Below are 25,475 nucleotides of genomic sequence, written 5' to 3'. Positions count from 1 at the left end.
AATTTTAAAGTATAAAATATGGTTATTGAGTAAATATGAAAACTAGGATTAGTGTTTAAAACTTTATTTACAATAAATTATTAATCAGATATTGTAATCAAACAAACATGTTAACAAAAGTATACAAATATATTTGTTAAAGGGCTTTTCGGGCTGGCCTGAGCCCGGTCGGACTAAGCCCGAAATACCCTATAGCCCAAACGGGTTGAGCCCGAAAGGCCCGATTTTTTCTGGACATATATATTTAAGCCCGAGCCCGGTGTTTTTCAGGGCTGGGCCGGGCCATCCCGCGGGCTTTGGCCCTAATTGACATGCGTACAATATATTATGTTTTCACAAAGTGAAACTATAAATAATGATAAAAATTCTATCTATTATTTCTTTTATTACATTATGTGTAAATTAATAATATATATTAGATATATGTTTGTAAATTGAATACACTACATAAAAATAAAATACTGATTAATTCTATTATATTAATAAAATTGTACTTACGAGTTACGAGTCAGGTAATAATTTGGATGTAGCGGATCGAGTAACGGGACATATAGTAAAAAATCAATACCCGATGGTAGGTTTTTACCATGAGTAATTGAATATAATATCTATTTATTTATTGGTACTATTATTCTTCAAAATGGTTAAATGCGGATAACAGGTATTGCTTTGCCCTAACTTACTACACTAACATCATTTTACTATACTAATATAAATTAACACATTTACTAAGCAAATACAACCACTAAAAAACATGTCTATAATATTAAACTATATAAATAATTATGTGAGCTAAACTAATTACAAAATTCTATTGTAAATTTAAAAACTGAATAGACTAAAAATTATTATCGCAATAAATTAAAATTTATCATGCGGTGTACCACGAGTTATAATCAATTTATTAATATGTAACTAAAATAATGAGTAAATATAAGTAACTAACATATATAATCTTTAAACAATATCCACTAATAATAGTATTAAAAAGTAACATCTTATTAAAATCACATAAATAGTATCAAAATTAATAAACAAACTCTTCACTAAAGAACATAAAAAACAAATAATATAATATAGAAATTTTTGTCCCGCGGTGTACTGCGGGTTCAAACCTAGTAAAATTATAAAGCAGGAGAAGACACTTATAAGTAAACACTCTAATAAGTTAGAGTAATTAAACAATAGAACGTGAATGTTTGTTTACTAAACAACAATTTACTGAACCAAATAACAAAAGTAATAAAACAATAAGATTCCAGCAATAAAAAGAAGCAACATACATGACAACGATCTCATGATTATAATTACTTTTCATTATGTTACGTACTTGATTGACAACTATAAAACATGAACTAATATATCATATACACAGATCAAAGATAAGTTATACATGTATTATAGTATAATATTTAATATAACAAAGCAATGAAATTCTCTTCAAGGAACAATCGGTTAGTGTTGGTGTCAGAATACGACCCTATAATTTACTAACCGACTTAAACCAACGGAGGTCGTCGAACTAAACAATAATTAAAACTTGACAGTATACAGATCTCACCGAACAAGTATCCGTAACAATATACAGATCTCATGGAACAATAAAGTATGAGGTTACTTATCTCTATAATGAACGATAAAGGTTAGACGGCACTACGGTCTACGGCGGTAGAGATTTTGTGACAGTATACAGATCTCACCGAACAAGTATCCGTAACAATATACAGATCTCATGGAACAATAAAGTATGAGGTTACTTATCTCTATAATGAACGATAAAGGTTAGACGGCACTACGGTCTACGGCGGTAGAGATTTTGTGTTTGCCCCCGACATGGTTAGGGGACGTGGGAGAAAGAAATTTTGGAATGTACGGCGACGGCTGCTAGTTTTTTTTTTTGGGACATTAGCACTAAAACCTATTTTCTCTCTAACTTCTTACACTTATACCTACTTTTAATTCCTTCTATACTTTTGTAACATGTTGGTTATAAATATATAATTGACTGACATAAAGCTAAACATCATATAATAAAACAAGATCAATACTTAAGTGCTTTTCACGGAACAAGTAAAGATGAGGATGATGATGCAAGAAAAGCAGTTGGAGGCAAAAGGAAGAAGAAGCAAGAGACATGACACAAAAGGCGAAGACGATGAAGCAAGAGACAGGACACGAAGACCAAGTTCCACAACGCCAAGAACCAGCTTGAGGAGAAGAATGTCAATGTCATAAATCAATCATAGTCTCGGCCTAATCTCTCAACCTAATGCCCAATTATGTATTCACAGTGTTTTAAAGACTGTGACACTACATACTGAAGAATCTTATAAACCTGCCCAAAACCAAAATCTTGTTTAGTTATAAAGATACAAAAATCATCACACAATGATAACAGAGTTAATAATAACAATTTTTTCTACCTGTTGCAGTCTTACTATAGACAAAGTTGAATCATGAGGAAACAGCAAATGAGTATTGACAATCAAAACTTGTTGATGAGCATCATACTGAGAGTAAGGAGGAACTAATTCTACATGTAGCAACTGCGCAACTCTGTCACCACAATCGTTAAAAAGCAAATCCCTTGAGTTCACAACTCTAAAATAATCCTTATGAACAGCCGTAAGCAAACCTATCATCATCACCAAATCACAAATGAAAACGCCACCAGCAGCTGACTCAGAACTTAACAAACCTATCAACAAAACTCAGTTTCTTCACCAGCAGCTGACTCAGAACTTAACAAAAGAACATCAAACAAGAATTAACAAAAACTAGCCTTTTATGAATGCATTTTATGAACATCAATACTAGCCTTTTATGAATCTTTCTCCACTAAACTCAGTTAAACATAAGAGTAAAGCAAAACGCCCAGTGAGATAATTAAGAAAAACCCATTCCACAGACCACAGAAAGTATGAAATTAACCTCATAGCCCAAAAGGTGTATGTAAGCAACAAAAGCATAAACTTTCGAGTAGAGGAAAGAAGAATTTATAGTGAAAACCATATGAGAAGCAATATGAGGACCAGTTGGGTATTGCTCCAATTCCACCTGCCACACACATCATCAAAACAAAGTTTGTTCGACGAAATCAGCAAAACAACAAAAAAATTGAATAGTACTGAAAAATTCACAGAGGTAATTGGGGTTATTAGCCATACACGAGACTCATTGAACCTTAAATACAAAACACAAAGCAATTGAGAATACCTTTTCTCCATAGGTCGAAGACTTGATCAAAGAAGAAGACGACGAGGCGACATCTCTTTATCCTGCGTATTCATCATCCGATCTCGATAACGTCTCAGGAAGAAAAATACGACGAGGCGAGAGATCAATTTGATAAGATGGAAATCACCTTATCAAGGATAATAATAGAAATGGAGATAAGAAACAGAAGAATTAGGGATTGAGGTGAAGAATCAGAGAAGATTAGGAGAGAAGAGTAGAAACGTTGAGGAAGAAGATAAACATTTTGTTAATTCATTCGATAAAAAGGGTTCTACAGAGAACAAACAGAGTTAAATAGGAGAAGGACTAAAGGACTTAGACCATCATTAGTGGAGCAACCCACTATAGTTACTCTCACATTAATTAATTATATAAATAATCATAAATTAAGTAAAGCAACCCTAAAAGAACTTAAGTAAAATCACCCTATTACTAGAGAACCCAAAAAAAGATTACTCAAGTATTTAAATAATATTTTTTAATTTGTGTTTATTAATTATCAAACTTTATTAATCTAATATGACAAAACAATTATTAATTTTTTTTATATTACATAAAACTTTGGAATTTAAATATATTTTACAAACATATTTTACAAACATATTTTACAAGCTTGAATCCTCAAGGAGAAGAAGCTTTAATCCAAATGTTGCAAGCAAAAAACAGAGCATCAAAGAGAGATTAGAGAAAAGAATATAGAAGAAGATGGGAGCAAGAATTTTTCAAAGTACCAGAGAATTTCTTAATAACAAGACATAGGAATAAAAAGGCTTTTATAATTTAGTGTTATTGTAATATGAAAGAGGTCTTGCAACTAGAAAAGAAACATCTTCAGCAAACCATACAAACGAAAACAAAACCTGGAAATCAAATATGTTTTGGTAAGGAGAGAGGGTTTAAAGTCTCTAGGTCTTGTTGAATGCGACGATGTCACAACTCTGGATATACTCGTTGTTAGGCTCGGAGACGTAGAAGGTTTAGGAGGACAGAGTTTGGTGTTGATAATGATGATGAGGTCAGTGGTGCTGCTGCCGAAGAAGGATCAAGAGAAAGACCATATAAACTTTCTCCACTGATTTCCACAGAACAAAAAATATCAGTATAGTCACCTCAAACTTTTCATACCATCACCAAGATGTAGCTAATAAGTTTTGTTTCATCCCCTCTATAGACTATAGTTCACTTCATAATAATATCAAGAACCATTGGATAGCAGGAAAAACACTAATGTTATTACAGCAATTTGCATGTAAAGTATTGATAACAAATACAAACTAGAAAGCAAGGACTAAAGGGAAACTAGCCTGTTTCCTAGACCCATTTGAGTTTCCTTGACCTATATCAGTTACCACAGGTTACAACGTATATAGCCTATTATCAGTTACCACAGGTTACAACGTATAGCAAATCCAGTCATTGCAACCAACGCATTCTACCAATTTATCCATCCACAATATAGAGCAATCCAATTGTAAAACCAATATATTCGCCTCTAATCTTGGAATATATAATCACAGAACTCAGCTACAAACAGAGACAGTTGTGTGTGTGACAGAGAGAGAGAGAGCAAGAGACATACATTTTCATTGCAGCGCATGCACATGCTCTCAACTACGTAGAGGGGAGCACCGAAGGAATGATCAGCGGACACAGCTTCAACCACCGATCCAACATCGATTTCTTGATCGTTTCTGTTGTCAATCATCCCAAAAATCTAAAACAATCCTAACAAGTTCAAAACACCTAAAATATTAGAAAGAAGCTAAAAAGCATGAAACTTTATGCCCATCTACAATCCCTACGAGCTAAGCAATTTATAATAACACTTTCAAAGCTCAGAGGTGCGTGATTACAGAATCTTCATCCATAGAAATCGAGAAACAGAGTTCAATATTGTCAAACCCCAAAAGATTTTTGAACTTTGATATATCAATTTCTGATGGGGCTAAGCGAAACCAAATTAGCCAAAGACGTACCGAGATAAAAGAGTCAATGTTTTAAATTTTACAAAAACTGTGTGGTGCGGTGAAAATTACAGAGGCAGGCCTAACCTCCATATTTAGCCGGAAATTCAACGGATTCGGTGTGAATCGATGGATTTTCCCGGAATTTGGAAAGATCGCGACTTCGATCGCCTTTGTCTTTCACCCGACAGAGAAGAGAGAGAGAGAGTCTGTTGCGTTTCTCAGAAAGAGAAAATGAAGAAAAAAAAAATTAACTTTTATATTTAACTTCGAACCAATGGCAAAACGCCACGTTGCGTTACTCAGGGTGTTGCTCGAAATGCTTCCAGAAGGAACGATACTCAGCAAAATGGACTGGATAATGGTTTAATATTGTGGATTTGGGGCCCAATATAGAGAGTACCCATAAGAGTACTCACCACTAATCATGCTCTTAGACAACAATATTTAAGCAGCCCGTTAAGAACTAAACGAGGCCCAAATGGTTTCTCTTATCAATACCGTTCCCTCGAAGAACCACCTTGTCCTCAAGGTGGATAGAAATAAAACTCTCCAAACGTGATCTTCGATGTGATTGCTCCAACTTTTTTACTTACCGTTTTACCTTCAGTCAATTCTGCACCTATCAAATAGATCCCAATAGATGTCACCGACCTAATAGCACCCATCTCTAAATACATGCGGCAATCATGAATCTTTTCCAGCATCTTGGAAGTAACAAGCCAATCTTTTCTTTCACCCTTCTCAAACCATACGTACATTGGCTTTGCAATCTCTCCTTTATGCTTCTCCTCCCACACATGTGCAAGAATCTGATCTCTTACAACGATGCTTCCTTGAAACCTTTGAGCTTGGTGACACTGTGCTAAAACTCCTTCTCCAATGCCTAGGTCTTTACTTTCATTGAACCTTGGAGTCTTCTTGAAATACTTGAAACTTAGCTTCTTCTCTTGGCATTCTCCACCCACCAGCTGTTCATGTTTTGCGTCACTAACGCTCTCACCACTAGTGGCCCTACTCTCCCCTTTTACAACTATCTTGTCCTCAAGATAGCAGGCAGTCCTCCCCAAATTGTTTCCTTGCTCACCTTCTCTTTTCATCTTGACCTTTCTAGTACTGAGCTTCAGCTTTTCGTCCCTTTCACATAAAGTGATCCATTCCTGGTTGTTAAGGAAGGAGAAGGTGTGTTCCTGCCAATTAACACAAGTCTCTCCCAGTTTTGATAGCCAAGTGTACCCCAAAATCAGATCCACTTCAGTCTTTGTCAAGTCAAGTGTGAGAAAATCCTCAATGATTTCAGTTCCTTGAATGAACAAATTGATCCCTTGGCAAGTGCTTTCACTCATGATGATCTGACCATGTCCCAAACGAACTGACCTGGGTTTTGACACTCTCTTGGGAAGCCTAAGTCGGGAAGCGAACTCCTCTGAAATATAATTATGTGTCGCTCCAGAGTCAATTTCTACCAACACTTTCTGACCTGAGATAGAGCCCCAGAACCTTAAAACCTTGCTCTTGGTACCTTGTAGCTTGACATCACTGTTCTCCTCAACCTTTCTTAGCTGTGCACCCTCCTGTAACCTGGTGAGACTCATTAACTCTGCATTTTCACCAAAATCAGCCGGAACTTGTAATCTAGCTTCTTTTCCCGTGTATCCGCTCATCTCCTCAAGCCATATAGCAAGATCCATTGCCTCTTGAAGTCGCTTAGGTTGCAATTTTCTAACCTCCTCTTGTAAGGGTTGCTGCAAGCCTCGTATGAACACATCCAACACATGCTTCTCTGGTATACTCATGGCCTCTCTACGCTTACCATCAAACTCTCTGCAGTAACTAGCCACAAAACCCTCTTGTAGCATTCCTGAGTATAATGAACGGCTTATAAAGCTCGGTCTCGGTGGCTCCTTGTTTTGTTCCTTGAGCATCCACTTAAATTCTTTCCAACTTGTCGGTGAATTCTTTTCCCATAAGCCCTTGATCCACTGACCTGATTCTCCTTCTAAGAGTGAATACACTATCTTCAACCAATCGTTTTGAGGAATCTGGCTTGCACAAAGTAAGTCTCCAAGCTGCTGATCCACTTGAATAAGTCTTCCTTAGAGCACTTTGACAGCCCAGCTTCTTGAAACTCACTGTGGCCATTTCTCCATTCTGGATCCTTCAAAAACAAGTCATCATGGTTCGGTTGTAGAGTTGATCCTTGAAATCCAATGTAAATGATTCCTGCAGCATCAATGACATCACTCACTCGCTGAGGTTTCATCCCATTATCTTCCCATGCCTCTGCCGATTTTGTCCAGAACATTGACTCATTCCTTGAGTTACCGTTGCTGTTCACCTCCCTTGAATCATGAATTCTGACATTACTCACACGCTGATGGACGGTATTAGCATGAGAAACAACCCCAGATGGTCTCCTTGATCTACTTCTAACATTCACATCCTCATCAACACCATATGATTGAGACCCATCATAACCAGAAATAGAATCCATGTAACTACCCATTCTAACATCATCGCGATTCCACTGGTATAACAACATTTGCGGTTGGATTCCAGAATCAAACCCAAGAGATCTCACCGGTTTACCTTGTTCCTTCACAAAATGTTTGCTGATTTTTGTTCCACCGAAGTTGACGTGTTGCCTCTTACGGATTTTCTTCTTCCTGACCTTATGGTAGCTGCGTGTGACATGTTTTCTTCCTTCCCTTGGAGCTTGGACAGCGGTTGGCAGCTCAGAGATCCATGGACTGAAAGACGCCTCTGGTAAAGCAGTGCCCACCAAGTGTTCGACAGAAGTCCCAAGAGAAGTTTCTGGGGATTTCCTTGGGGTAGGCTCTGATTGTGGACGATCTAGACTCGCCGTGACGGTTTGTAGGACGGATGGTGGAGGATCTGGACTCACCTTGGTGGTTTGATGACTAGCTGACGGAAGATCTGAGCTCACCGTGATGTTATGTACACCGGTTTGTAGGTCTAATAAGAGTTGTTGTCTCTCGCGATTCGTTCGAACCAACTCCTGCACATAACACTTAATCTCCTCACAAGATCGTAGGATACGATCGCAAGCTTCATCACCGACATTCATTTTTACTTTTTTTTTTTTTTTTTTTGATAAATCCTTGAGTTTGTTCAACTCTCAATGAAAGCACCAATTAGATAAGATGGAAATCACCTTATCAAGGATAATAATAGAAATGGAGATAAGAAACAGAAGAATTAGGGATTGAGGTGAAGAATCAGAGAAGATTAGGAGAGAAGAGTAGAAACATTGAGGAAGAAGATAAACATTTTGTTAATTCATTCGATAAAAAGGGTTCTACAGAGAACAAACAGAGTTAAATAGGAGAAGGACTAAAGGGCTTAGACAACAATATTTAAGCAGCCCATTAAGAACTAAACGAGGCCCAAATGGTCTCTCTTATCACAATTGTTTCTGGAAACCGATTAGAACTCCGATCGTTTTGATTTCTTCGTTTTCAATCGTTTTCATTGAATCGAAAGAGAATGAGAAGCAAAGGAAGAAAAGAGGAAAAAAAAGAAGAAAAAAACGTAACCAATATAATACTGACACGTATGATGTCTCTGAGTATCTAACTTGATCTGCGCAGAGAGCTAGGTCTGAGAAATAATCTGATTAAAACATTATTTTTATTTTGGTTTTATCTAATATATTAAAGGAGAAGTCGAGAGGGCTCACAGCCAATCTCACAAAATTTGACCTCTCTTGCCCTTAATGAAAATTACCCCTGAAAAATTTTTGGACAAGCTTTTGATCTCTATTTAGGTTGCTGAAACGCACCACATTCATCCTCAGACTTAAGATTACTAATTTGCCATTAATGAGAATCCAATCTGGACGTTTGTACCCTTCAAATTAATTTAGAAAATTATAAAAAAATTAAATAATTAAATATCTAATCTATATAATCGTCAAAACGTGATTTAATAAATTTTAAAACGCTAAAACCTAAAATAATGGGCTTTAAAAAAAACCCAACCAAAATATACTGACCTATTCGAAACCCTAAAATTATAGGTTGTAAACATATATATATATAGGTATAACCCTAATCATTCTCTATAATCCGAAATCTTTAAAATAAAGAAAACCCTAATTTTCTCTCATGTTCTTCAAATTATATATGTATTATAGTTTTGATGATACCTTATATAGTTCTTCGTATTCGTGTTCGTGTTTTAATGATTCATGTCCTCTTTCTGTAGTATTTGTTTGGAACGCAGGTTCGAGCATTACCAAAACTTTGAGTATGGTTTCATTATTACTTCTTATATTATATTGTATAGGTTTCTTGATTTATTAACTGTTTTGTAAAAACGATTATACTAATTCTTATGTTTCAGGTGAGTTGGTACATGGTCGTGATCTTAGTTCTATGTTCTCGGACAATAAATCTAGGTCTTTTATTTATTAATACTTTAAACTTTAATCTTTATAGTTTGATGATGCTAAATAGAAAGACTTATTTCTATAGTTGCAGGAAAGCTTCTGAAGATGATCATAGTGATGAGAGATGTTTGGTAATTTAAATTTTAATAGTAAATTACTCTATCAACGTTATAAAAATTAATTTATAAGTATGTGGTTCTAACAAATAAATATAAAAAATGAATAGGTGGAGGTGGCGAGGGCTATCGAATTTTTTAATTTGAATTCTGCATCTTCAAATATATTGCTAAAAGGTATGTTGCTAAACTTAAAATTCCTTATATTAATATATTTCTAATGATCAAATTAAATTTAAACATTGTTTAGATGAATCTACCAATGATCGTATGGTGAAAAACAGGTATTTTTATTTTAAAAGGAAAATTAATTTTATATATAAATATATTTGATTCAGAAAATCATATTAACATTTGCATTTACTGATTATTATTGCAGAAAGACGGTGAATGGTGTCGATAATATCCCAAAAGTTATGGTATATTTTTTTAAATAAATTAATAGTTATTGTTTTAAATTAATAACTCTTATTTTCACGGATATAACAACATTTAGTGTGATTAATCAACATATTAGAGTTTCAGAGTCAGCAGCACAACGTCTTTCGGCTATTGTTCGGTAGAATTCTATGTTAAAAAGCGTTTTTAACACTAATTATTTGTTTGGATCATCCTCAAACGTTTGGTATTATTATACAAATCAAAAGTGTTTTGAAGTCATCTTGATACAAAAATTTAATGAAACAAATTATTACCATTTGTCTGTAAATTCTGATCTTAATCCTATTTTAATGAATATTTGCAGAGAAGCTATTGATCGCAAAAAAACAGAGTTGTTTCCGTTCCTTCTAAACTACACGGTAATTATCTTCAAATAATCTCAATCAAATTCCATTATATATAATTTATAACATTGTTATTATTTTTAAAAATAGGCAGCGTATGGAAGAAGATATGATTGGTGTCGTTGCAAAAAATCAGGCGTGAAGAAAGGAGGAAGACGATTTTTCGAGAATAGTAGGATGAATGTTATGCGATCTTATAATCGTATTTTTATTGATTTTGTTTTAGATGGTTGAATATTTTATGAGATAGTGAAACAACCGACCCCTTTTTTTTTTGTAATAATACATAATAAATATAATATATTAAAATAAACTACAGCTAGTGGTCCCATACCCACTAGCCACCTAACCACAACACATTCAACAGCGGAATAGCATAATCAATATCCAATCGAGTCCCTAGAACATCCTCCTCTTCATTGCCCTTGATTCCACGATCACACTTTGCCTTTACTTGCACCACAAACACAAATTGAGATGCATGAGTATTTGATAAACACTCAGTGAGGCAATCCTCCCATCTACTGGGCTATACACACAAGCAATAAGATCTCTACATGCCACAAACAACTACCAATAAAACAAACCAGGCAATATACAAAGCATGCGACGTCCATCGTAACTGAACAAGGGGTGTCGACCGACACCAGATGGTGTCGATCGATACTGAACATCTGGTGTCGACCGACACCAAACTGGTGTCGACCGACACCCTGCCCGACACTTCCAAAAACCCTAGTTTGCATCGACCGACACCTCCACATGGCATCGTTCGACACTCGCTAAAGTCCCGAGCCCTCCTCGCGTTGGTGTCGACCGACACCCCAACTGGTGTCGACCGACACCGATGCCGAGCAGCGATTTCCCCTCGATCATCTGGAGTCGATATACCAACCATACTCCCGAGCCACAAAGTCTCTGAAAAAAATGGCGGTACTAGGAGAACCTAAGTCCCCCAAGAGTCGCGAGCAAACAATTCTAAACACGTCTGAGTCCTATCCCTATCCAGGTTTCCTTCCCGTGGCTCGCGTAAAACATCTCAATGTCTTACCAACCACATATTCTCACACCGGGATACCCCATGACCGCACAAGGATCATATATACGCCACAAGGGCCGCCACAAAGGCCAACAAAAATGTCCTCACGAGGACCGCCACCAAGGCCAAACAAAATGTCCTAAAAAGGACCGCCACCAAGGCCACTCGTCCCCAAAGGACCGTCACAAAGACCGTCTGTCCCGAAGGACCGTCACAAAGACCATCTGTCCCGAAGGACCGTCACAAAGACCATCTGTCCCGAAGGACCGTCACAAAGACCATCTGTCCTGAAGGACCGTCACAAAGACCATCTGTCCCGAAGGACCGTCACAAAGACACTCTGGCTAAACAGCCCGCCACAAAGGCCAACAAATGGCTAAAAGCCCGCCACAAAGGCCACACAATTGGCTAAAAGCCCGCCACAAAGGCCACACAATTTGGCTAAAAGCCCGCCCCAAAGGCCACACAATGTCTAACAAGACCGCCACACACAGGCACTCTGACTCGAAAGTCCGCCACAAAGGCCACACAATGTCTAACTAGAACACCATACACAGGCACTCTGACTCGAAAGTCCGCCACAAAGGCACAAAATCCCCTCCAAGGCTTCCCACCGCTAAAATGGACAAATTCTGACTCCCGCAAAACTTTCCATATTTAGCACTTTCCATTTTTGGAAACTTTCCACTTTTGGAAACTTCTCTTCACAACCCCGCCTCACGGAAACTTTGTACCCCAAACACCACCTCATCTTGTTACTGAGTCGCACAAACCAACCACCCCAAGCGACCGAGTAACAAGAGAGATGGGCTGGAATACTCCATTCCCGCTCCAGCCACGGATTACAGATGGGACCAGGCTAAACAAGCTCAAGTCGCGGCTTGCTTCTCATACCACTTCTTGAACCTTGCCTTCATCTTTGCCTCAGGCTCCCAAGTCTGCTCCTCAACACCATCACAGTCCCACAGGACTCTCATCAAAGGAATCTTCTTCTTCCGAAGTTCCTTGATCCTCCTCTCGAGAACCCTCACTGGTCTCGCCTCCAAAGTCATGTTAGGCTGAAGATCCTCAGGAATCTTAGCCAACACCTCCTCTCCCTCACGGAGACACTTCCGCAACATAGACACATGGAAAACCTTATGGAATGCACGCATCACCTCAGGTAACTCCAATCTATATGCCACTGGTCCAACCCGCTCAATCACCCTGAATGGACCCATATACCTCGGACTCAACTTAGTCTCTGACAATGACCTGTTCGGACCCCGCAACATGGCCATCTTGAGGTACACTCTGTCTCCCACCTGAAACTCAAGATCTCTCCTCCTCCTATCTGCATAACTCCTCTGCCTATTCTGAGCCTCCTTCATGTTCAGCTTGAGAACCCGAATCTTCTCTGAGGTCTCCTGAACAAAACTAGCACCAAACATGCTCCTCTCCCCCACCTGAGTCCAGCATAATGGTGTACGACATGGCCTCCCATACAAAGCCTCATAAGGAGCCATCTTAATACTCGCCTGATAGCTGTTGTTGTAAGCAAACTCTACCAGGTTCAGGTGATCTGCCCAATGGCCACCCCAATCCAACACACACATCCTCAGCAAATCCTCCAGCGTCTGGATCGTCCTCTCTGACTGTCCATCAGTCTGGGGATGATAAGCTGTACTCATATGCACCTTAGTGCCCATCTCTGCCTGAAACGCCTTCCAGAACACCGAAGTGAACTTGGAATCCCTATCAGAGACAATGCTCGCTGGCACCCCATGCAACCTGACTATCTCCCTCACATACTTCTTAGCCAAGACCGCTGCTCCATCAGTCTTCTTAATGGCCAGAAAATGTGCTGACTTGGTCAACCGGTCCACAATGACCCAAATAGCATCAAAGGTCCGTGACACTGGCAATCCCACCACAAAATCCATAGTGATCATATCCCACTTCCACTCAGGGATGGGTAAACTCTTCAGTAACCCGCCAGGAACCTGATGCTCAGCCTTCACTAGCTGACACACATCACACCTCGAAACCCAACTAGCAACATCCTTCTTCATCCCGACCCAATGATAGTACCTCTTAAGATCACGGTACATCTTAGTCGCTCCTGGATGAATAGACAACTTGCTCGCATGAGCCTCTCTCAGAATCTCCTGTCTCAACTCCTCACCCTTGGGCACACACACCCGACCGTGCACCAAGATAGTACCATTATCTGAGACCTGATACTCTGAACCCACATCCTTAGAGGCATTCACTAGCCCCAAATCCTTCTCCTGTGCCAACCGCACCCTACTCAAAAGATCTGCTCTATCTACTGCTTCCAAACCCAACGGTTCCTGTGAAACAGCACACAAGCTCAAAGCACTGATCTCCCCTACCAGTGACTCCATCTCCTGCTCCTGAGCCGAAGCTACCCTCTTCCGACTCAGAGCATCTGCAACCGTGTTAGCCTTTCCAGGATGATAGGCTATCTCCAAATCATAATCTGCCACAAGCTCCATCCACCGCCTCTGTCTCAAATTCAGCTCAGGCTGAGTGAATATATACTTCAGGCTCTTATGATCTGTAAACACCTGTACCTTTGCACCATAAAGATAAGACCTCCAAATCTTCAGGGCAAAAACTACAGCACCCATCTCCAAGTCATGGGTAGGATAGTTACCTTCATGCACCCGCAACTGCCGCGATGCATAGGCAATCACCTTCCCATGCTGCATCAGAACACACCCCAAACCAACTCTAGATGCATCTGTATAAACCACATAGGGTTCTCCCTGCTCAGGCAAAGCCAACACCGGCGCAGTAGTCAACATCTCCTTCAGGCTTGCAAAGCCTTCCTAACACTCTTCTGACCAGACAAAAGGAACATCCTTCCCTGTCAACTTAGTCATAGGACGTGCTCTGCTTGCAAACCCCTGCACAAATCTCCTGTAGTACCCTGCCAATCCAAGGAAACTCCTGATCTCTGTGGCATTCTGCGGTCTAGGCCAATCTCTGATAGCCTGAATCTTCTCTGGATCTACAGAAACCCCCTCTGCAGAAACAATGTGACCCAGAAAGCCCATCTCACGCTGCCAAAAGCTACACTTGCTCAACTTGGCAAACAACTTCTGCTCCCGCAGCTTCTCCATAACTGCCCTCAAATGCACTGCATGCTCCTCAGGACTCTTAGAATAGACCAGGATATCGTCGATGAAAATGATGACAGATACATCCAGAAACTCCTGAAACACACTGTTCATCAATCTCATAAACGCTGCTGGCGCGTTAGTCAATCCGAAGGGCATCACCACAAACTCATAGTGCCCATATCTTGTCCTGAAAGCAGTCTTCCTCACATCTGCCTCACCTATCGGTATCTGATGATAACCCGACGCCAGATCTACCTTGGAGAACCAAGTAGCACCCCTCAACTGATCCAACAACTCATCGATCCTAGGAAGAGGATACTTGTTCTTCACAGTGACCCGGTTCAAACCCCGATAATCAATACACAACCTGAAACTCCCATCCTTCTTCTTCACAAACAACACCGGCGCTCCCCACGGTGATACACTAGGACGGATGAATCCCTTACTCAACAAATCTTCTAAATGCTTCTTCAGCTCTGCCAACTCTGCTGGAGCCATTCTGTAAGGAGCCTTGGATAACGGTGTCGTCCCCGGTTCCAGTTCAATGGTAAAGGGATCCGACCGAGATGGTGGTAATCCCTGCAAAGACTGAAACACATCCTCAAACTCTTCCACTACTGGAATACCGCTAACCGTAGACTTCCCCACTGACTCTGGCATAGATATAGTAACCAGATAGGCCTCACGGCCCTTCTCGATCATCTTCCCAGCCTGAATGGCTGAGATCACGAGACTCCCCGAAGTCGGTCTAATACCCTGAAAGACCAACTTCCCTCCTGAACGCTCAAACTCCACTCTACCCCGATGGCAATCCAAATGCACCCTATGCCGATGCAACCAATCCATCCCGAGAATAACATCATACAGCTCCACTGGACTGATAAGTAAATCTGCTGGCCACGACTCTCCTGCGATCTGAATATCAATTCCTCTAGCTTGTCCAATCACTCTCAGGAACTCGCCTCCCGCAACCCTGACAACTCCTGCACGCTCTCCAGGATCCCCGCTGATCCCCGCACACTCTGCACACTCTGGAGTAATGAAGCTATGCGAAGCTCCAGAATCAAACATAACATGGGACTTAAACCCGCCCACCAACAAGGTCCCTACACAAACCCCATGTGTTGAGAACCTAACACTTTATCACAGGAAACATATACAATCTGAACCTACTAAAATTCACAAAGTTTAAGTACCAGAAAATATACCTGTGATCGCCCCGGCACTGGTTCCACCAGTCTCAGCTGTCGTGTAAACCCGAGGCCCCTGCTCAATCCGTGCCACCTGCTGACCACCAGGCTGCACCTGCTGCAACGCTGCCACGGCTGCCGGCTGCAACTTGGGACAAAACAGCCTGATGTGCCCTGTCTCCCTACAGTGATAACAAACCCGAGGTCCTGTCGACGGAACACTCCTCTTGGGACAACTAGCAACCCTGTGATCTCTGCTCCCACAACCGAAGCAACCTGCACCACTCGGCTTCTGCGTAGCCTCCCACTTCCTCTTGGTTCCCTGAGCATGCCTACCGCCCCTGCTAGAACCACCCTGCTGCTGAGCCTTACTAGGCTGAACTGCTGGAGTAACCGACACTGACTGTGCCCGGATATCCTCCTCAATCTCTGCTGCAGTCTCAACCAGCTCTGCACGCGTAGCATAGTACCTCCCTCTACAATGAACCCTCAAATCATCCCGTAGAGCTCTCATGAACCTCCTGACCTGAGCCTCCTCAGACTCCATGGCCCGACCCCCATAACATAGAAGTCGACTGAACTCCAAGTCCAGCTCCCGCACTGACCGCGTCCCCTGAGATATCTGAAGGAACTGCACCTCCAACCGGTCCAATGCCTCCCTAGGAAAATACTTGCGGTTGAACTCCAAAACGAAGTCAGCCCAAGTCATCTCCCTCTGCACCCTCCTAGCAACCACGGATCTCCACCACAACTCAGCATCACCGCCCAAAAAGTAGACCCCTATGTCCACCCAAAACTCCACAGGACATCTCAGAGTATGGAAGTTACGTTCCACACTCGTCCTCCAAGCATCCGCAGCTGTAGGATCTGTACCACCCAAAAACCTCTCAGTGAACAGACCCTTCATCTCCTTGAGCATAGCCAAATAACGTCCATGCTCTCCCACATCCGCAACCACTGGCTGCCGCTCCTCCGCCACCACTGGTGGCACTACCTGAGCCCGAGCCGGTACCACAGGTGGTAACCGCTCTACCAACTGTGCTAGCAAAGCCGCAATGTCAACACCAGGGACTCCACCCGCTGGGACCCCCACACCCGGAACCCTAGCATCACCGGCCACTGGAGCATCAATACCGCCCCCTCCTGCCACACTCACGGAATCCCCCGGAACATCCTGCGACTCGCCAACACCCTCAGCTGTCACACTCTGGTCCTCGGTCTCACTAACCACTGGGGCTCTACCCCTACCACAACCACGTCCGCGACCACGTCCGCGTCCACGACCTCGACCAGTCACAGCATCCTCTCTAACCATCTGCACTACCATGAACAGAAGGCTAAGCAAACAATTTCTATTATAACACAGAAACATAAACTCACCGTGGAATCACACACTCGGCTCGAAGAGGATGTTCTAGGACTTCATGCCACACACAATTGACTAACTCACATAATCAATCCAAGACATGCAATCCCAACATCTACAACAGAAACCTAGTGAACCCAAACCTAGAACCGTAAGGGCTCTGATACCAAAATGAAACAACCGACCCCTTTTTTTTTTTTTTTAATAATAAATAATAAATATAATATATTAAAATAAACTACAGCTAGTGGTCCCATACCCACTAGCCACCTAACCACAACACATTCAACAGCGGAATAGCATAATCAATATCCAATCGAGTCCCTAGAACATCCTCCTCTTCATTGCCCTTGATTCCACGATCACACTTTGCCTTTACCTGCACCACAAACACAAATTGAGATGCATGAGTATTTGATAAACACTCAGTGAGGCAATCCTCCCATCTACTGGGCTATACACACAAGCAATAAGATCTCTACATGCCACAAACAACTACCAATAAAACAAACCAGGCAATATACAAAGCATGCGACGTCCATCGTAACTGAGCAAGGGGTGTCGACCGACACCAGATGGTGTCGATCGATACTGAACATCTGGTGTCGACCGACACCAAACTGGTGTCGACCGACACCCTGCCCGACACTCCTAAAAACCCTAGTTTGCATCGACCGACACCTCCACATGGCATCGTTCGACACTCGCTAAAGTCTCGAGCCGTCCTCGCGTTGGTGTCGACCGACACCCCAACTGGTGTCGACCGACACCGATGCCGAGCAGCGATTTCCCCTCGATCAGAAACTCCGAATCTCGCCTCCAAGCTTCTCCAATCCGCTCCTTGCACTCCCAGAAGCCAAACCCAGCCCAGACAGCAACGAAATATCATAGAGAACTCAAAGAAACAACCACATAAGCACCAAATCACATAGAATCTAGAGATCTTAGCTTAGATAAGCCTTGGTCATGCACTCACCTCTTTGCAGGAAGTTTCTGACCAATAAGGACGAATTCTCTCACTCCTAGCAAGCTTTTAACACCTTCCCAGCCTTAGATCTCCCAAGAACAGCAAGAAAATCTCACAAAAACTCCCAGGAACTCAAGAACAAAGCTTTCCTCCTCTTTCTCTCTGTTTTTGACAAAAGCGGCCAAGAGAGGAGAAAAAACTCGAGCTCCCTCCTTAAAAACCCGAGCTAGGGTTTTCCCTAAACCAACCCCGCAAACCGGACAATTAAAATTGAACCGACCAAACCGGCCACGACTGGTGTCGATCGATGCCTCACTAGAAGGTGTCGATCGACACCCTTACCAAAATACCAAAAATTGGTTTGCGGGTGTTACAGATAGAAATAGTCCAATAATAATTTATTTTAATAATATAAGATTATACTTTAATAATGACAATCAAATGACCGAATACCAGGGTGCTTGATTATTATATAAGAACAAAATAAAATAATAAAATGTTATATTCATAACTATTATTAACATTAAAAAATGTTTAAAATTATGTCTAATATTTTGAATAATTTTATTAATTAATGAAAACAATCTGCATATGGAAGAATAATCCTTGGTGTCGTAGCTCATATTCAGACGTAAGGATAATATAAGCATGATATTTAGAGAATAGTATTATGAATATTATGATATCTAAACGATCGGTTACAAAGGTTCTTGATTATTATCTCAATTTTGAAAAAAATAGAGAAAAGACATAATGATGCTAATATTCTTAAAAATGTGATAATTATTATATTCAAAACTTTGTAGATCATTGTTAGAAAAATCTAAAATTGTTATTTTATACCTTATGTAAAGTAGGGTTGAAAATCTTAAGAGATATTCCATATTTAAAACAGTTTAGAATATAGTGTAAGATCATGATTTATTTTTTTTTAACAAAAAAAATTACGCATTTAAAGCCGTAATGATAATCATTAAGAAGATTACTATTTAACTCAAAAATATAAGGAAATATAAAGATATATCAATGTCTGGAGATCTTTACAGAATAGTAAAATGATTTGGTAAACAGGAATTTAAAAATATCACTTCCGAAAAAAATGTAAATTGTGAATATATAAAATTGTATATATATACGTCTATTCGACACTTTTGATTTTTTAAACCTAAATCAGAGAAGAAAACCACAGAACACACGAAAAAAGCAAGAAATTATGGTTAGGTATAGCCTTTTCGATGATGTTTCGCGTTTGAACTCTTCAAAATATGAATGGAAAATTCGTGTGAAGGTCTTATGTCTGTGGGAAGATAAAGGTCCAAGTTTGGAGATGGTTTTAACTGATATTAAGGTATTTACTTTAATTTAATTATAAGCTCATTATATATTTCAAACAATAAGTTTATATGCAATTATACCTGAAAGTTACAAATCAGAATGTTTTAAAAATATTTTAAAGACATGTAACAAAATCGTATTATCCGATAATTAATAATACTATGTTTTATTAGGGTGTAAAGGTCCAATGCTCCTTTCGTGGAGATGTTTATGATCGTTTTGTCTTAAAGTTCAAGGTTGGTGATTGGCTTGATTTCGAAGACTTTAAGGTTGTTAAACAGAATGGTTCATGTTTAGCTACTACACATCGTTACAAAATTGTTATTTTGTACAATACCAAGATAAGAAAGAATTCAATTGTTGGAGGGGAAGAATTCTATGATTTCGTCGATTTCAAATTCATCCATGATGGTACCCAATGTGAAGATTACTTAATCGGTAAGGGAATAATTCAGTTTTTAAAAAAAGAAATTTCAAATACTATTTGAGATTCATTATATTTGAACTAATGTAAATTTTATACAGACAGTATTGGTGAGGTTGTAAATGTTGGCGAATTTAGATGTAATTTCAGAGAATTACAACAAAAAGAGGAAATCAAAGGGGTGGAAAATAATGGAAAACATGAGGATGTCAAACGAAGTGATAATATCCGTATGTTATTTAAGTACTGTACTCGATATGGTTCAGATCAAAAGAAAAACATTACTTTTCATGATCAATATGAAACAGATTGCACGATCTTTGAAGACTCTGATGATGACATTGATGTTGGAGATCAGGACGATGATGATTATAAAGAAGATGAAGAAGAGGATGATACTGAGGAAGAAACTGATGATGATAGCGAATACCAAACAGATAACAGTGGTAACAATGATCAAGATGACCAAGATTATGTCCAAGATTTTGAAGAAGATGAAAAAGATGATGAGCTGGAAAGTACTGAAGATAATCTTAAAATTAAAAAAAAAGGAGAGGATATCTCAATTAATCACAAAATCTCATTTGATCTTCGTGATTTCAGGTAAATTTTAAAACTCATATATATTTTTATATTATACATAATCATACTCTTAATCCATTATTTTAAATCACACAAATTTTAATTCTTTAATTTTAGTGGAACCCTACTAAGGTGTGAATTATTCGAAAAAACGGCTGCGGAATTCTATGATGCTTTAAAATCATTCCAGGGTGAACGTTTAATTTGTGTTATTTGTTGGGGTGTTATTGAAGATTTCCAAGGTATATTTCCAAGGTATAATTTGTGTTATTGCATATTTATGATGATCGTGTATTTAAAGGAATAAATTCTGTTATAACTTTGCAGGAAAAAGAAGTATATCTTCTACAGTTTGTACGCGAATAACACTCAATCCTTGCAATTCTGAGGTTGCGAAAATGATGGAATTGTAAGAATAACATCTTAGTTCATGCTATAAAATAGATGAAAACGAAATTCGTTTATAAACTTTTTCACGTTCTACTTAATTGAATTATAGGAGATCGAGGAAGAGGACTCGCGGATAGAAGACTGGCTTCCATGAATTTTTATGGCGTTCTAGGGATTTTATGGGATTTTAATTATTTTATATTTAGTTAGTAGTTGGATTTTAAAAAATTCTTGCTTTGATTTAAAATGAAATATATTAATTATTTATTTACATATAATGAGCTAAACAAATTAGTTACATATAACGAATTATGTTTTTAAAAACCAGTAGTTTTCTTTAAACATAACTTTAAAAATTAGCTACATATAAATTATTTAAAAAGAAATATGAAGTGGAAGACTTTTAGTTTTCCAATGAAGTTTCAACAAAAGTCTTAGTAATAAAAAAAACGATAGTCCAAGGCATGCAGTCTGGAATTTAGAGATTCAACCGTCCAGTTTATTTTTTTTAAAAAATAAAGTATTCTGAAAATACGAAAACATTGATTAATTCATATCGAACAGATACTCATGCAGCTTTCCCTGTTTTGAGCACGGGTTTTAATACAATCTACACAAATATTTAACTGTAATTATAAAAATCCTTATCTTCCTTTGTCTATGAATATTTGAAGTACAACGAATTGAAAGTTCTCTCTGATACTTATTCTAGCTTCTAAATACACGCAAAAAAAAAAGTCCAATCGGGATGGTGCTGTACTTGAAAGATCTGAATCCTACTTTACGTAACCCGAAAGTTGCTGTGAAAATACTTCGAGAATGGCCACCGCATTTTATACAAGGACAGCCTTTTTATCAAAGTTTGATTTTGGTCGACGAAAGGGTAAATTTTCTTCCTCATCCCATTTAGCAGTTTTAGCAAATATCAATCGAGTTATACAACAAAAAAAAAACAATGGAATGCTAAATTATGTTTATATTTTAGGGAACTAGGATTGATGCCAAGATAGATGCGGAACTTTATGTAGACTGTTACTATGGAAAGCTCAGTGAAGGAAACTGGTACGAGATTTCTGGATTTAAGGTGATTGAAGGTCAACAATCATCCCGAAATTCAAACCATCCGTTTGAGATCCTGATCCAGGAAAAAACAAAAATGGTTCCAATAAATCCACGAAGTACTGACAATTTTATTCTTATGTATGATGCACCAAGAATGCAAAATGGGACGCATGACGAGAAGAATTGTTGTGTAGGTAAGTTTTTATACTCAATTCATGTTCATACATCCATCTTAATTTTACTATATTTAATAAACATTAAAATTATTTTTTATATTAGATGTCTTAGGAATGGTGGTACATGTAAACAATTCGCAGATGATTGATTTCCTCGATCATCAAAATGGCTACATTTCAGAGAATGAAGTTGTGACCTTCACTATCCTTGAACACAAGTAAGATATTTTTAAAAACTTTCTATAACATTGTAAATACATAGAAATTTTATTTTAAACAGTTCTTTATTAAATTATATACAATCATTTTGTTTTTCTGAAAGTGGCCAAGAGATTGAATGTGTTGCTGTTGGTTCGGTTTGTACTGCATTTCTTGAGAAACGGAAACAAATTATGTCTTCGCCTACCTATACTACTAATCAACCAATAATGTGTACTCTTCTGTTTTGGAGGATCTCTGTTTACGAAGGTACTGTTCAATATTAGACTCATATACCATCCAAAATATCATTTTACTTAAATTCTACTTTGCTAGGTATGCAATGTTTGATGTCTCAGTTGCGATGCTCAAAGGTCATTCTTGAAGATGAAGTGGATGGAATTAATACTGGCGATATGCTGTAAGTTCATTAATTTAATAAATTGAAAAAAAGGTATAAACAAAATTATGTGGGAAGTTTAATCCTGAATTGTTTTATTTTTTCAGACGCTGGCTAAACGTTGATTCCAGTGATGAAGATGATGAAGATGAAGATGATGAATAATTTCGTCATACGAGCATCAATCTATAGTTTGATGAAACTTTGGGCATGAATAATTATTTAATTTATTTAAATATGTTTCGGAATTTTTGTTTAACTTTTATTAAGTATTTTCTAAAATAACAATTATCTTCACAAGTAGACTCACGTGAATTTAATTAATTTAAAATCTAATAAAATTTGACAGAGAGGATCAAATGTTTTTCTTGGTTAAATTATATGGGCCTGGCCTTAATAGATGCCAATTAGAAAACCATCGCGACTCTTAGAACTAATATTTAAGCATTCTAAGTCTTTATATTATTATTATTATCGTGACTTTTTGTTTTCCCCTGTCAAAAAAGAAAGAGTAAAATAAAAGCTTATTATCATCCATAACCTTGTGGTAAGATCCCAAACGATATTCATTAAATTTTTTCGTACCATCAGTTCTTTGTTTGAAAGTTTAAAGATCTTTATATTTTTTTTTTCAAAATCATAGATGGAAGGTGAAAGTTCTAGGAAACGGAAAGAGCCTATGTCAGATTTCGGGTGGGAAGATGGAGCAATCGACATAGTTAAACAAGCGTTCCGCAAATCGAGAGACGTGGTTCTAAAGGAAACGACGAAACATTTCACTGCGATTATTGATATGTTGAAAGAGTACATTAACAAAAAAGAAGAATCTGTCGGCTTAAACTGTCAGCTTGAAACAATCGATGCTCAGATCTCGCTAATAGACGATATCTTGGAGGGGCGAATCGACTTGATTGAAGAGCGAAACAGACTAGAAGATGTTAGGGTTATTATTGAGAAAGATGAAAAAGAATGTGTTGTTCCTAAAATTGATTGGGATAAACTTCGTGTTCCCTTTATAAAGCATTAACAATGTTAAGAATTTTATCTTAATCGTTTGCTATTCTTGAATTTTAAATTATTATTATCTGACATAAAATATAAACGATGCTTTATTTTATTATTCTAAAACCCGAAAGTTCGTTAAATCGATAATATAAACTAGAGATATTGACCTAATTACGAAATCTAAAATTAGTTTAAAGTTATTCTGATAAATCGTAAAGAAAACATATCTTAGTCTTGGACTTTAAAGTTATTCTCATAAATCGTAAAAAAAAATGGTATGCAATGTTTGATATATATATATAGTTCCTATATTCGTTGAGTGATATATTTTTACAAATATTTAAAACTTTTTAAAATCGTAAGTTTCTTAAAAGATTATGTAAATAATTTAAGTTTATGTAAATAAACAAATATATTGGTGATTACTGAGAATGAATATATACCATCGAATTTATCTAATGGTAAGTAATATTGAGATTTGATAATATCATAAATATACATTTTCCAAAAAAAAATAATAATGTATATATATATATATATTTTTCCGATTACAAGTTGAAAAAATCAAGATCGTAGGTTTAGTTTTACCATAAATTTTTATTCTCTTTTATAAACGTGGCATGCCTGCTGTTCGATCCCATTAAAAAAAAGAACGGAAAGAGAGACTATTTTTACGATGTGGAAGACCTAAACCCTTTTGTTCATGAGTGGACGATTAACGTCAAAATACTGAGGAAGTTTGAGGTGTGCCATCCTAATTTTAAATCATCTGACTTGATTGTAGTCGATGATAAGGTAATTTCAAATTGTGTATCCCGTATGATAATTTTCAAACAAAAAAATCATATTATGTTGCTTATATATTTTTTTTAATAATATAGGGTAAAAAAATTCAAGTGATGATGCGTCCTCCTTATCGTGACATCTTTTTAAACGATATGGAAGAAGGTGACTGGATAACGTTATCAAGATTCTCACTAACCATTGTTGATGGTGTTTTTAAGTTAACTGATCATCGTTTTATGATACATTGGGGAGACAAAACATGGTTTAAAAAAATCCATCCTTTGTCTTCCAAGCAGTTTTATTCTTTTGTATCATATAATGATATCAAAAGAGGGAAATTAGACCCTGATCATTGTGTAGGTGAGATTAAAATAATTATATAAATTTTTAAAAGAAATACCTGAAAAATAATTTCTAATGCAATTCTTATGAACAGACATTATTGGAAGAGTGTACACTGTTGGAAATCGTTTTGATGAAGGTCCTCCATATAAAGAATGGGATGAGTTGTACGTCGTTCTGGAAAATATTGAGTAAGTCATTCTATTAACGAAATATGATTTAACAATATGTTCGTGTTCGTTAATGACTCTAATTCTACATAACGTATAATTGTAGGTTTGAACGATTATCATGTCGTTTACCAAAAGACTACGCGAATGTCTTTTTCAATGACTGGATACATTGTGATTTTGATATAATATGTGTGTTACGTTTTGCCAAACTTGAGACTATCAAAGGTTTGAATTATTTATACACGCTGGAATTATTTATTGTTAATGTAGATACATGGATGGCAACAACGGTACACAATTGTACAATGGTCATGATCAATCCTGTATGTTCTCAAGTCACGCAGATGTTTGAGGATTTTGCCTTAATGGAGAACTGATATTGATAATAATTAAAGTGTA

At 38.0% G+C, this 25,475-nt stretch overlaps 3 protein-coding genes and 2 long non-coding RNA genes across 8 annotated transcripts; 2 read left to right on the top strand and 3 right to left on the bottom strand.

The window, feature by feature from the left end:
* Nucleotides 1–1,145: 1,145 nt before the first annotated feature.
* LOC104757883 (uncharacterized) lies at nt 1,146–3,578 on the bottom strand. Of its 4 annotated transcripts, XR_015586170.1 has the most exons (5): nt 3,217–3,569; nt 2,932–3,057; nt 2,424–2,635; nt 1,794–2,335; nt 1,146–1,653 (listed from the first exon to the last, which is right to left on the bottom strand). It is a non-coding gene; the product is annotated as an uncharacterized LOC104757883 (long non-coding RNA). The 4 variants fall into 4 exon arrangements; XR_015586172.1 differs by lacking the exon at nt 1,146–1,653 and having other exon boundaries at nt 1,972–2,335; nt 3,010–3,057; nt 3,217–3,578; XR_015586171.1 differs by lacking the exon at nt 1,146–1,653 and having other exon boundaries at nt 1,972–2,335; nt 2,424–2,556; nt 3,217–3,552.
* A 414-nt stretch (nt 3,579–3,992) lies between these two features.
* Nucleotides 3,993–5,424, bottom strand: LOC147924358 (uncharacterized). Its single transcript, XR_015586174.1, has 3 exons — nt 5,214–5,424; nt 4,817–4,962; nt 3,993–4,309 (listed from the first exon to the last, which is right to left on the bottom strand). It is a non-coding gene; the product is annotated as an uncharacterized LOC147924358 (long non-coding RNA).
* A 304-nt stretch (nt 5,425–5,728) lies between these two features.
* LOC147924357 (uncharacterized) lies at nt 5,729–7,060 on the bottom strand. Its single transcript, XM_087496735.1, has one exon. It carries the CDS (start codon nt 7,058–7,060, stop codon nt 5,729–5,731), a length of 1,332 nt encoding a protein of 443 aa, XP_087352861.1.
* Nucleotides 7,061–19,416: 12,356 nt separating this feature from the next.
* Nucleotides 19,417–21,088, top strand: LOC147924356 (uncharacterized). The gene is made up of 7 exons (XM_087496734.1): nt 19,417–19,551; nt 19,712–19,976; nt 20,064–20,192; nt 20,400–20,565; nt 20,662–20,786; nt 20,872–20,933; nt 21,044–21,088. The coding sequence occupies exons 1-7, from the start codon at nt 19,417–19,419 to the stop codon at nt 21,086–21,088; spliced, it is 927 nt and encodes a 308-aa protein (XP_087352860.1).
* Nucleotides 21,089–21,682: 594 nt separating this feature from the next.
* Nucleotides 21,683–22,935, top strand: LOC147924355 (uncharacterized). The gene is made up of 6 exons (XM_087496733.1): nt 21,683–21,817; nt 21,920–22,190; nt 22,276–22,390; nt 22,495–22,640; nt 22,707–22,791; nt 22,878–22,935. Exons 1-6 carry the CDS (start codon nt 21,683–21,685, stop codon nt 22,933–22,935), a joined length of 810 nt encoding a protein of 269 aa, XP_087352859.1.
* The last annotated feature ends 2,540 nt before the right edge of the window (nt 22,936–25,475 follow it).

Source organism: Camelina sativa, chromosome 17, assembly GCF_030686135.1.
Source record: "Camelina sativa cultivar CO46 ecotype springtype chromosome 17, ASM3068613v1".
Taxonomy (NCBI): domain Eukaryota; kingdom Viridiplantae; phylum Streptophyta; class Magnoliopsida; order Brassicales; family Brassicaceae; genus Camelina; species Camelina sativa.
This window is presented reverse-complemented; position numbering and strand designations above follow the sequence as displayed.

Excerpts from the sequence above, each read along its gene's own strand:
- LOC147924357 (XM_087496735.1), bottom strand. The coding sequence starts at position 7,060 with ATGCTACAAGAGGGTTTTGTGGCTAGTTACTGCAGAGAGTTTGATGGT.
- LOC147924356 (XM_087496734.1), top strand. The coding sequence starts at position 19,417 with ATGGTTAGGTATAGCCTTTTCGATGATGTTTCGCGTTTGAACTCTTCA. Across the intron at positions 19,977-20,063 it reads ATGTGAAGATTACTTAATCG|ACAGTATTGGTGAGGTTGTA; the intron begins GTAAGGGAATAA and ends AATTTTATACAG. Across the intron at positions 20,787-20,871 it reads TGTTATTGAAGATTTCCAAG|GAAAAAGAAGTATATCTTCT; the intron begins GTATATTTCCAA and ends ATAACTTTGCAG.
- LOC147924355 (XM_087496733.1), top strand. The coding sequence starts at position 21,683 with ATGGTGCTGTACTTGAAAGATCTGAATCCTACTTTACGTAACCCGAAA. Across the intron at positions 22,191-22,275 it reads CGAGAAGAATTGTTGTGTAG|ATGTCTTAGGAATGGTGGTA; the intron begins GTAAGTTTTTAT and ends TTTTTATATTAG. Across the intron at positions 22,792-22,877 it reads ATTAATACTGGCGATATGCT|ACGCTGGCTAAACGTTGATT; the intron begins GTAAGTTCATTA and ends TTATTTTTTCAG.